The sequence below is a fragment of the Oenanthe melanoleuca genome, chromosome Z, assembly GCF_029582105.1.
Source record: "Oenanthe melanoleuca isolate GR-GAL-2019-014 chromosome Z, OMel1.0, whole genome shotgun sequence".
NCBI lineage: Eukaryota > Metazoa > Chordata > Aves > Passeriformes > Muscicapidae > Oenanthe > Oenanthe melanoleuca.
The window spans coordinates 40,542,863-40,554,982 of record NC_079362.1 but is presented as its reverse complement, the minus strand read 5'-3'; the positions used below and the strand labels follow the sequence as shown (position 1 = coordinate 40,554,982).

Here is a 12,120-nt window from a genome sequence, read left to right as displayed (position 1 = left end):
GTGTGTTGCTGAAGGTTTAGGTGAACTTGGGACACAGGTGTCCAACTCTTAATCCACACTATCTGTCAGTAAATATTCTGTGGGAATAAAAAAGCTTTCTTGCTCAATTTACACAATTCCTTGTGCTGTAACACATGTCCAAAGATATTTATGTCCTCATTTGCATTCTCTGAACACCCTCTGATAACTATTTAGTTTAAATTTTCACTATCCACGGAAGTTTTTCACTCAGATTATTACAATTACAGCCTCTCCAACCCAATGGTAAATCCATAGGCTTTTTATGCAATCCCTGAACCTTTGTGCTTGTGTAAAAAGTTCTGCAGCAGCTCCTGAAATATGAGTTGTGCCTGGGAGCATCCATAGGCTTCTGCTCCATACTTATTTACAAAGATACCCCCTTCAGGCATGCCTTGGAAGCAAAACATCAAATTATTCATTCTGTATTTGTCAGAAGAACTTGCCACTGCATTAATCCTGCATGACCACACACTCCAACAGATTTTCAGTACACAGTGCCTTAAGTGTAATATCCACACAAAAATGGATAAATGGAGCAGCACCCTCCTCTCAACTGCATGATCCTTTTTTAATGCAACCATGGTACAACTGAATTTACTTTGAGGGTGAGGGCACAGGGAGGAAAAACTTTGTAGATAGATATATAGATATATGTTTACCTTCAATGAAAATTTTTTCTGCATGTTTTGCTTCTGAAAAGTCATCATTTAAATTTTTCACAGAGTAATTTTTTTAAAAACATGCCTCTTACTTTGAGCTGGAAATTTTCTATACTTTTTGCCTGCTTGTGCTTTTAGAAGAATCAGCTACCTGTGTCTCCTATTTCACAGCTTGAGCTATAAAAGCACCTGAAATCATTATATTCCTTAGTCTTTCTAAAAAACTGAACTTGGAGCTTCCATAATATTAAAAATGAAAGCTTTGTAAGAAGGTTAATGATAAAAGATATGCATTGGTATTTACAAGTGTTAAATCCATATGAGGTTGCTTTATAAACTTACTTGCTCTCTGATCTTTTTCTTTATGTACACTAAGTTTAAACTATATGTTTCAAATATTTCTAAATACAGAAATCAAAGAAAAGCTAAATACAAGATAAAGAATAAGTGTATGAAAATCTTTTCTTATCCTGGAAAAAAGAAATCTCTTGGAAAGTAGGCAATAAGCTATTTTCTAAATAGAGCAACTATTCTCATTTAAAGTACATTTGTATGACCAAATATTTTATACTGCCTCAATGATGCATCTATATTCTGCCTTCTGTGTTATCATTTAATACATTCTAGACCTTCACTTACCCATTTTAAAGTGTAATCTGGAAAAATATGTTTGAGAGTATGTCTGCATGGCCTAAATATCAATTACATAGGAGGGCCGGGCAACATATTATAAATATTTACTGCAAATATATTCCTGTCTTTTAGTAAAGACAATATACTTCTATCTCAAATATAGACGGAATAGCAATATTCAGTTAAAAATAAACAGAGTATATTTCCCCCCTAAACATGAAATCTCAACAAAAACAGGATTATGGCTGTGGAATGTCCAGGATATTATTTAACCTGGTATTAAAAAAGGTTTCAAGTAGTTTTCCCTGATGACCTTCTTCTTTTCTGAAGAATATATAATATATAATCAGGTTCCTAGGAATTTTTACTGTCACTACAATGACTGATAAGGACCTGAAAGCATTAGTTTGGTAGCAAACTCCAGCAGCTTATTTCTTACAAGCCAAATTTTTCTCTGAAAAAAAAGATTCTCCAATACTTTTTCCTCTTTACTGAATGAACTTCATGCTTTTTAATCTGACTGTGTTATGGAAAACCTATGAAATATACTTTGAAACATATCCATAAACATATAAAAACCAAGAACTTTTAAAATCAAACAAAATCTAGGAATGCAATTAGAATGTACTTTTCTGTCAGGATCATATAATAGCAGCTTATGCCATAACATAAAAATAATATAAGTTATCAATCTGACTGTTTAGTTAAACTCAGCTTCAAAGCAGCACAGATTAGGCTGTCTTTTATAGGAGACACCAGTCAGAGTTTTGTAGCATTGTCAGACATGTATTTCCGAAGGTTTGCATGCGTAATTGTGGAAGCTCAGGGTGACAGCCATTGCACCTGATAGTAAAGGAAGGAGAACACTTATCCTCCCTGGTCCTTAAACTTTGAATGTCAAGACATACCTGTGAACTTCAGGAGGTTCCCTCTGGATTTTAGAGCTTGCCTCCACAACCTCTTTGGCTACTTTTCCACTGCATTATAAGATGGAATGAAAACTCAAGTAAATACTAAGATACATGCCAAGAATTAAATGTGAACAATTAGGTAGCATTACAAAAAAATTTAAAGGAAAGGGAAAAAAAATTCAATAAAGTGCATACATAATCTCCCAGAATAAAACTACGCTGACTACTTGCCCACAAAACTACCAAAGAAGTAGTACTTGTACTACACCACAAGTGGAACTGGACTGCCTCTTTATATCACACCTGTTTCAGAGCTACCCAGGGGGCATAAAAATCTCTGCACTGGACACACGTCCTTGTTTTTACAGAAGTGCACCGAAAGCAGAGTTACCTGCTGGTGGAACTACTCTTGACAGAAGTATCTGTGTGAAAACTACTGCTTATTTTTTTAAGTGACACTAGAAGAGGCAACAGAAAGATTTTCAAATTTTGTGTCATGTAGGCACAAAGAGACCCTCTAGCAGGAAAAGCCCTGAATTTGCCATGAGTAATTACTGACATTTTCTTACTTCCTGAAATGATTTAACATGAATAACAAACACCAAACACCCACCTATATCGAAATCTGCTGCCTTTAAAAAATATCTTGCTGCTGGACATCGTCTTGATCTGACTGGACTTTGCATACCTTGAAGGAAAACAACAGAGACTGTCACCTTTTCAAGGACATGATAAGCAAAAATGAACAAGGCAAATTAGAAGCTTTGTTATTTTTATGCAATAAAGTATCATTCAAAAAATAAACTTTTGAACTTTTTTAAAGCCTTTATACAAAATGGACTATGAAGCAAGCATAAAATAATTCAGACAGCATAGAATGACTGAACATGGAACAAGTAATTGTCATGAAAGCAAGAGAATTAAATGCAGACACATGCTGCATCTCTATGAATTTTCATTCCCAGGATGAAGGAAAGACCTGATATACCAAAAAGCCTCTGGGATATGTGTCCTAACACCACCTTGTTTGTGGGAAAATATGGCTAATTTTGCTTTTCCACTGAGAAAACAAAGAAATAATAAAGACAATAATAAAGACAACAAGTTGCCTCCCAAAGTAGGTGCTTTTCCAATATCTCAATTCAGTCAACTTCTTAGTAGCCTACATCATAGCCTAGTGCTTCCCTGTAATCACCAAGTACACAGCAACTTTTTATCACAGTCTTTTATAATGTGGAAGACTACCTCACACATGCCATGTTCTCTTGAAAAATGGTAAATTGATTTTGTAATGAGTCTCCCATTCCCAGACTCTAAATAAACAACTTTCCATGGTTAATATCTATTTGAATAATTGCAACAGTGACCCCTGAACCTGGATCAAGACAAGACTAAAGCTCTCTTTTTCAAAATATGTCATGTGATCATGACCTTACCTCAAATTCCAAGTCTCAAACCCTTCCAGGAAGAGGAGAGGACCAAATTTAATCAAGGCAAAGTGTCATTGCCATGAATTATTTACACAATCTGACTACATCTGCTTTAATCTTATTAGAACATCATGTTGATATTATACAGAACTTAAACAAATGTTAATGCTGCTAAGAAACAGTCCCCACTGTACAACTCTATTTCTCTGAAATGTGAGAAAGCATTTCCTGTTTTGAAACTATGATCTTAAGGCTTTACTTATAGATAGTTTTGGCTTCAATTTTATGTCTGAGGGATTATTTTTATTCTTCTGCATTCATCATATTAAACATTACAATTTTTCAATCTATTGTTCATGTCCCTATTCATTGAGTAACATTTCCAATCTTCATTTTATTAAATAAGTTCTTTTGAAAGACCCACCAAAATTGAAACAGGTGGGCATAACTTTAAGCAATCATTGTTAAGGAATAATTCCACTTCATAAGGTAATTTGGAAAGTATAAAAGTAAGTGAGAGAAACAGCATTGAACATATCAAAGTCAGAGAAGAACAAGGGGAGGAGGAGCTCCAGGTGCAGATTCTGTCCTGGAGACAATGGAGAAAACTGTGGGGAGGGAGGCTGTCCCAGTGCAGCCAAACAGAGCAGATATCCTCACTGCAGGCCATGGAAGAGCCTGCACTGAAGGAAGCTGCAGCTCCTGGAGCTCAGACGTGAGTTGGCTCCAGGCAGGCACAGTGGCCCAGGGAGAGGAACAAATGCAGCAGGTATATCCTGAGGGATTGCAAGCACATGGGAAGGACCCGTGCTTGAGGAGATCATGAAGGAGGCTGGAGCAGAGGAAGGAAGGAGCAGTTCCCCGTCTCCCTGAGCTGCTCAGGGCAAGGAGGAGAGAGTCAGAAACAAAGGAATAAAGTTGATCCTGGAAGGGTGTTTTAGTTTTGTCTCTGATAGCAATTAGAAATGAGTGAAAAGGTTAACAGGAAATAAACTTCTCCAAGTCTGTTTTGCCTGTGACAGTAACTGGTAAGCAATCTTTCTGTCTTTATACTAAGCTGTAAGTTACTTTATCACACTTTTTCCTCTTGACCTGTTGAGGGAGTGAAAGAGAAGCTGGGTAAGCATCTGGCATCTAGTCAAGATCAAATCCCCTAAACCATGTATTTGTGATCAAAACACAAATAGTTAATATTTCAGCAATTTCACAAGAGAAGAGAGATGATATTCCTTTGAGTCTCCCTGAGACATTTTTACATTGAGCTGATTTCTACTCAAAAAATAAATTTTTCTTCTTTAGGAGGAAATCATCTCATATTCCTTATTTATTTCTTGTAACATAAAATTAAACTACTTTAACACCATGCAGTATTTTCCTACTTAAGCCTACTTCCAACAGAAAATGCTTCTGGATAAACTTCAAATTAGTCTTTATTTATAGACTATATTTAGGCTTGATATAGTCTCAAGCACAGTAGATGTTGACATAGAGAATTAACAAATGCATCGTGCCAGCTCCTACTTCCTGGGGTTTGGGTGGTTTTTTAATTATTCAATTGAATATATCAGTTGGATAGATTATATATTATTATATCACTGTTGAAACTAAAGGGAGACTCTTCTCCAAATTAAAGCAGGTCATTAGCATCCAGGTTAGAAGACACTTTTTTCCTACTTCATTTTTATTTAGCCTTACAGCAGCCTCCTGGTGTGGCTGTGTGCCAAAACAGAAACAGTCATATTTATAAAATATGCTAGAGGCTGTAAGGAAACACTAAGCATCAAGAATAAAAGCTACATGCCTCAATTAACAGATCTAACAACATCAATGGAGGGCAGAAAGAATGCAGAGGAGTTTTTAATGAGGAATTATTATTAGGTTCCCTTTCTAGGGAACAGGGAGGAAGATATTACCTTTTTTGTCATTTTACAGGCTTTTTATGTATAACAAGATCACAGGTATCTTTCAAAATTTATCAATTTTTATTTTCTTCCTTAAATCATTAAAGAGAACTGTTTATTCAAGAGTTAATCAACTCTTACTAAGCCTCCAATTTCAAGTGGAAGAGCAATTACCTCCTGGCAGAAGAGCCCAGAGAATCAAGCAGATTTTTTCCTCCATTCTCAAGATATTCCACAGCAGGGCTAAGATTAACAGCTATGTTCCCAGACACAAGCACAATACTCTGTCCATCCAATATCTCACTACGGAGCAGCAAAAGCATTGTGTTGGAGTCAAAACCCTCCTGTCTCATTTCAATTTTTAACAATTTTTCTAATACTGGCTTGAAGTGAAAAAATATTCCCCATTATCTTGCATATTTTCTGTTTGCATTTTGCCTTCTGCTAGTTAAATGGAACATTTCACGATTTTCTACTCACATGCACTTTTTTTTCTTTTTTACTTTTAGTATAGACAATTACTTCAGGTGCACATACTTGTAAAAAGCCTGGTTCTCCACCCCACACTTCCAAAGATGCTTGCAGGCTGCTGGTGTAGAGGTATGGAATGACAGCACAGCCTTCTTCTAAGTGCAAGGAAAAGAAAGCAAATGAAAGCAGTGAAAATGCTGAATTCTCAGCAACTGAAATAGCTGTACCTAATGGCATCACCTTTAGCCAGACAATGAAAACTAAGTTTTCCTGTGTAGTGTAAATCTGTGGTTCACCCATACATAGCTGATGCAAAGCTGATATCATAACCATATATAGCTGATATTTAAACTTCCTAGGCAATTTTTTCAGAGACAAAAGGAAATGCTTGGAGGGGCATGGAAGACCATATGTACAAGTGGCTTTTAAAACAACTGTATAACTGGTCAAAACCAAAATCTCTCTGTTCAATATTCTACATCACACAGTTGCTGCACTACTTACTACCACCCTACTATTTGATGTCCTACCATCAAAATCTCCTTGCAGCCATGAGCAGTCCTGATACCTCTGGCACTATCTCTTTCCTTAATTTTCTTTCCTCACCTCCATTCAAAACCTTAACCTTAGACTATATCACTCTGATCCAGGAAAAGAGCTGACTGTAACATGCTTTAGACAAAATTCTCTAGGATTTCAATGGCAAGAGCGCAGTGATAAGACTCCTAATTACAGGAGACAGACTCTAACCTTGTCAGCTCACCAAGATCTGAGGATGGGATTGTAATCATCCAAAAAATATCACATTGATACGGGTATCAATGCCTACTTGAATTTACAATCATATACCGACATCTTCTATACTTCAGAGTGGGCAAGTACAGCTTTAGCACTTTAAAATAAATTAAAGCTTTATTCCAAAAGCATCAAAAACCATGAAAAATCTATATAGCATGGTGTGACTATTGAGAAATGTCTCAACCCTTAGCAAATTAGACATGTTTACAAAAATTATTCACATTCATTCATATTCTATATTTTGTTTACAATATTAAATACAATTCTTGATTATTTTGAAGTTTGTTTAGTTAAATAAATATGTTATATCTTATACAATCTTAACCAAATACAGAAGTTCTGTAAAAATATTAAACCTAACCTCTTTCTGAGCTCCAAACACATAAAATGTCTTCCCTTCAAATTTCAGTTTATAGACATCACACCTAGAAAGAGAAAAAATATTTAAAGGGGAAAAAAGGATAGACCTAAAAGTAAAAAAAGTAACTAGCATGTAAGTTTCCCTGATTACCAAAGTCAAGCAGTCTATCAAATGACAAAAGACTTCAACAGAGGTTAGGATAGTTTTAGGATAAAATTGTTAAATTGTTTAATTCTTTTAGAGAATATAAGTTCAAAGTATTTCTTTTACATCCTTATGTGCCTTCAAAGAATTAACTTTGCTGGAAACTGAAGAGAAAATTAAAAGTAGAGAGAAGCTTTTATTTATGTTATATTTAAGGAACTGTTTGTAATTCTTCTAATGTCTTAAAATCCTACAATGTCTATTGTAATTAAACTGAGGGCAAGATAATATTCTTTTCTCTATTCTTATTTACCTGAGGCTTCATACCACATGTCTTAGTAACTGACTACTTATTACAGAACACAAGAAGAAGAAAAAGAAAATGTTTGACAGCACTTGTTATAGAGGGGCTTTTTGAGTTGCAAAGCCTTTATCAAAATTTAATTTAATCAAGGTTGAGTGCTCAATCTACATATGAAATAACAGTGGACCCTAAAAAGGCATTGTCATGACCCTGTTTAAATTGTAATGGATATTTAAAATGGAGACACTGTTGTTTTTCATAAATTTCCCTAAGGGTTTTTGGATGTCAGAGTTGAAACAGGAACAATCTTGGAGGAAGGACAATGCTATATTTGAAACTTTTTGACAAGAGTTTTCCATTTACATGAGATGAACCAAAAATCATTGAGAATCCTTTTACATTGAGAAGAAAATCTCAAATACAAATTAGGGATTTTTATTGTGCAGTGCAAATTTCAGCTAAAATTAGTTACAGCTACTAGCACTTACTTCTAGACCTCTGAAATGGAAGAAGTAGTAGTACATATTGTTCAGATATAACTCACCAGACTGCACTTTCAGCCTTTACTGTAACACTGAGAAAGTTTATTGGCTTTTCCTCCATCACTGTTTTATTTTTCATCTGGTTTTCATACTAATGCATTTAATAAATATGCCTAGGTCGCCAAGAGGACACATTATCCTCAAACAACATGAAAAGCTAAATGCTGTGAGATCCATTTCTCACAGTACTGTGGAGTGGCAAGTGCTACTCTCTCCTCAGCGTGCCCTAGACTGACATTACTGTTACATTTTCCTTGTGCCAAAACCACAAACCACTGGAGTACTGTGACCACAGCTACCTGCAATTAACCCTGGGGGAATTATAGCATAAATCCAGGGCCACAAAGGGTTGGCTTTTGATGGGCATGCCCCCAGAGCTCCACAGGGAACTCAGCTGTGCAGACAGGACTGCACTGACTTCAAACTTCTGAGGATTTCAGGTTATTCAACTCTCAGGGAAATTTATACAGATACACTGCAAGGAGTCCAGCTTCACCTTTTTTTCACCTTCCACCCATCTTGATCCCACAAGACAGGCTGAGATCTCAGAGATGGAACAGCCACACCTGAGTAATGCTGCTGGCACCCATGCAGCAGCAGGGCTAAAATGAGATTGTCTGAGCATGACTGGTCACTTTGCACCACACTGCTGAGGGTGTGGCCAGCTGCTCTGAACATCATCTCAGTTTTACCTCTTTCTCAAACATGGCTGACTGGACTAACAAATTAAGTCTAGGAGTTCAAATAAAACCAGACAAACCAAAGACAATTGAGTAAGTGCCCATTTCTTAAAAAAAAAAGACTAAAAAAAATTTGAAGGCATTCTCACCTCCCCCTCCTCTGCTTACCAAATTAGTTCTTTTATAGTTTTTGAATTAAGGCTAATTAAGTGAGGAGGTTGCAATATTTGCAAGAGTCAGTAAAGATTAAGGTGGACTTTTGGAAGTATTCCAGACCTCTCTGCCAATAAACCTCAGTGGTGATTTACAGCATAGCTGAAAAATCAACTTACTCACTTTTAGCATTTCTAAATTATGTTGACTAATGAACCTTGAGAATAATTTTCACTGGGAGCTGAATGAGATTGAATTGTTGTTGTTCTTGCTATTATTGTTGTAGTTGTTGTTATCTAAAATCCTTTAAAACAGAAACATGATGGGGCAGGAGATGTAATATTCACATGGCTCTCCTTAAAGACAATAAATGCAGGTGAAAATGGTAGGAAAAGAAGACACAAGAGAAAATATGCTTATTTATTAAAATATTCTTAAGTCGTATGCTTACCATTTTAATAAATGAATTCTTTTATTCCCCTGGAAAACTACAAATCCTACAGCTGTGAATCCTAAAAAGGTAGTTGTCCCAAATGAGTCCTTGAAAGAGAAAAAGAAACATAAATTTCCCCTCATCCAATGAGGTATTTCTTACTGATAGCATAAATTGTTATTCCAGTCTAGATTATCTTTATTTTGTTTTCCTCTTCCAAACAAATTTTGCCTTCTAAATGTACACTTCTAAAGGAAAAAACTGCCCTTGGCAATAAAGACCTCATTTATTTCTAGGCATTTCAGTAACAGCATGTTATGCTTTGTTTCCATCTACCTGCAGCTCATGACAATAGGGACTCCTTAGATAGACTTATCAAATTTATTGAAAACATATTACTGTGTATGTCCCGTTCTTAAAAGGAGGACTAACTACAAACCAGGGATTCATATCTGCTTCAATTGCTGATATTTTTTAAGTTTCACAATACCTTGTTCCCTTGTAAGGTGGTGTATTGGAAATACTGCTTACCAACAGCATTTAATAACAAAAGCTTCTGTTTTGTACTCATTTACTCTTCAGTACAAACCAGAAGAAATACTGGTGCTTGCCTTTGAAATAGAAAAGAAAATTTTAAAGATATAACTCCATAATAAAAGTTCTGGCTTATCATTTTTGATTAATGATTGAGCTGAATTTTATATTAACTGAATTTTCTGTCCATCCCAAGTTCCATACCCTCATCTTGCTAAAGATAATCTACTTTATTATGCCTTATGTTTTATCAACAAAGTAAAGAGGAACAGAAACAGAGATGGTTCTGGAGTAGCAACCACAGAACTGAGAGGAGCATGTCATAAGGAGCAGGAAAGAACCTTGCTTTGAAACCTTGTCTGTCCAGAAGACAGACAAATTTTCCTTAGGCATGGGTGATGAACTTCTGATTGTCCCCCACACTACAAAACTGCCACATAGGTAAAGAAATAATTCTGAGCTAGTTATGCCTCAGTTTCTGGGATGCCTTTTGAAAATCTGCAGTATAGTCTCAAAGTAAACTTTACTACATCACTGACTTCAATAATGTCTGACCCAGACCCTGTCTTTCACAAAGAAGAACCATTTCTGACAAAGTATATCCAAAATATTATGCAGTTTTGTGTTAGAGCTGAGTGCTCAAGGATGCTCATCACCAGAACAGCCAACTAAACAGTACTGCAGTCCCAGCAGAAGAGATAATACACAAGCCAAAGCAAAAGCAGCAGTTAAAACACAAAGCAAGTCTCTCTAAAAATAAACACTGCAGATTATGCAGATATAACCAAGTAATTAAAAATGCACTCACACAAGATAATCAGAACTGGTAATTAAGATCACCTTCTTATAGAGGACCACAAAATAACAAAGTGGGAAGTGGGGATGGGAAGTGGGTTCTCCTTCTTCTACATTTGGCTCACTGTTCTTCCTAAGATTTGTATATTTTGATGGTGTTTGAAAAACTGATCTACCATGGAGTATCAGAGTGTTGCATCATCTTGTCAAAATAATGATGAATCCTGAAAATCTTGGCAAACAAAAAATATTTCATGCCTGGAGTAATTAAAAGAAATCTTCACACTGAATGCAAAGAAATTATGGAATATAATCAGAGTTTATGCCATTACAACCTACTAGATCCTCCTGTGATATTCTGCTTCCTCTGGAGAGACCCTATTTTTGACTGATGCAGAAATGTTAACCAGGCAGTGCTCTTCCAAGGCTTAAGCATAATATGTAGTTCCAGGGCAGCTTTTTTAGAAATTGCTCCCTATTTGTGCCTGGATAAAAACCAGAGCTAAATCAATTGCATTACTCTCTTTTAACTAAATGTTAGTAAAGAGAACATTTTTATTAAAAGTTAGTAAAAAGAAATGTTACCTTGCAAGGGTGAGGATCAACACCATAAGTTTCCAGAGAATTTGCTTTAAGAAGCAAGTTAAATTCAGCAACAGCTGGGCTCTGTCCTCTGAAATCATAAAAGAAAAAATTCTTTGACAGCTAAAAAAAATAGGAGAAAAACTTTTTGGCTGAAGAGTTAAAATGCCTAAAGACAGAGGAAAGAAGAGTTTTTACTGATATTTAAACTATTTCAACCATGTTTTGTTTGTAATAAAAAGATAGAAAACTTTTAACATCTTTTCTTCTGCTGAATTGTACAGTGGCTGATGTTTTCAGGTAAATTTTGATTTTTTAATAAATGCCAAGATAACCACAACTAACCAGAATTATCTAATATTCTGCAAGTATTTCTTGTCTTTTGATATACTCTCATGTCAGCCTGAATATGAAATCAACCTCAGCATCTTTTTTTCCACAAACTTTTGCTCCCCATATCATTTGAAAGGATTGTGCAGATTAACAAACATTCCTTCCAGTGCAAGGTATAAACACAGCATTCATATTTCACTGCCTACTCAGATGTATGCCTAATTATAGCAGGGCCTGCTACCAACATGATAGCTCAGATCTGTCAGTGTTTCCATTTATACACCCCTATTTTTAGGGTGCCTATAATCAACAGCAAATATACACTAAAGCCTGAAAAGTGGCATGAAGACTTGGGGTCTAGAGTAAGTTTTATCTGATTTTAGGAAACTACTGCCATTACAATAAACTCTAACACAGACTTACAAGGATTATTTG

General features: G+C 35.7%; 1 protein-coding gene across 2 annotated transcripts in view; it reads right to left on the bottom strand.

Moving 5' to 3' along the window:
- Positions 1 to 12,120, bottom strand: part of FRMD3 (FERM domain containing 3) — a 120,896-nt gene that overhangs the window by 15,246 nt on the left and 93,530 nt on the right. The window contains exons 7-12 of one of the 2 annotated variants that reach the window (XM_056514440.1): positions 11,356 to 11,443; positions 9,460 to 9,548; positions 7,186 to 7,249; positions 6,093 to 6,181; positions 2,838 to 2,912; positions 2,222 to 2,290 (exon numbers count right to left, since the gene is read on the bottom strand). In XM_056514440.1, the coding sequence (XP_056370415.1) occupies positions 2,222 to 2,290; positions 2,838 to 2,912; positions 6,093 to 6,181; positions 7,186 to 7,249; positions 9,460 to 9,548; positions 11,356 to 11,443 (474 nt within the window). The remainder of the gene's footprint in view (positions 1 to 2,221; positions 2,291 to 2,837; positions 2,913 to 6,092; positions 6,182 to 7,185; positions 7,250 to 9,459; positions 9,549 to 11,355; positions 11,444 to 12,120) is intronic. The other variant, XM_056514441.1, reaches the window with a different exon arrangement.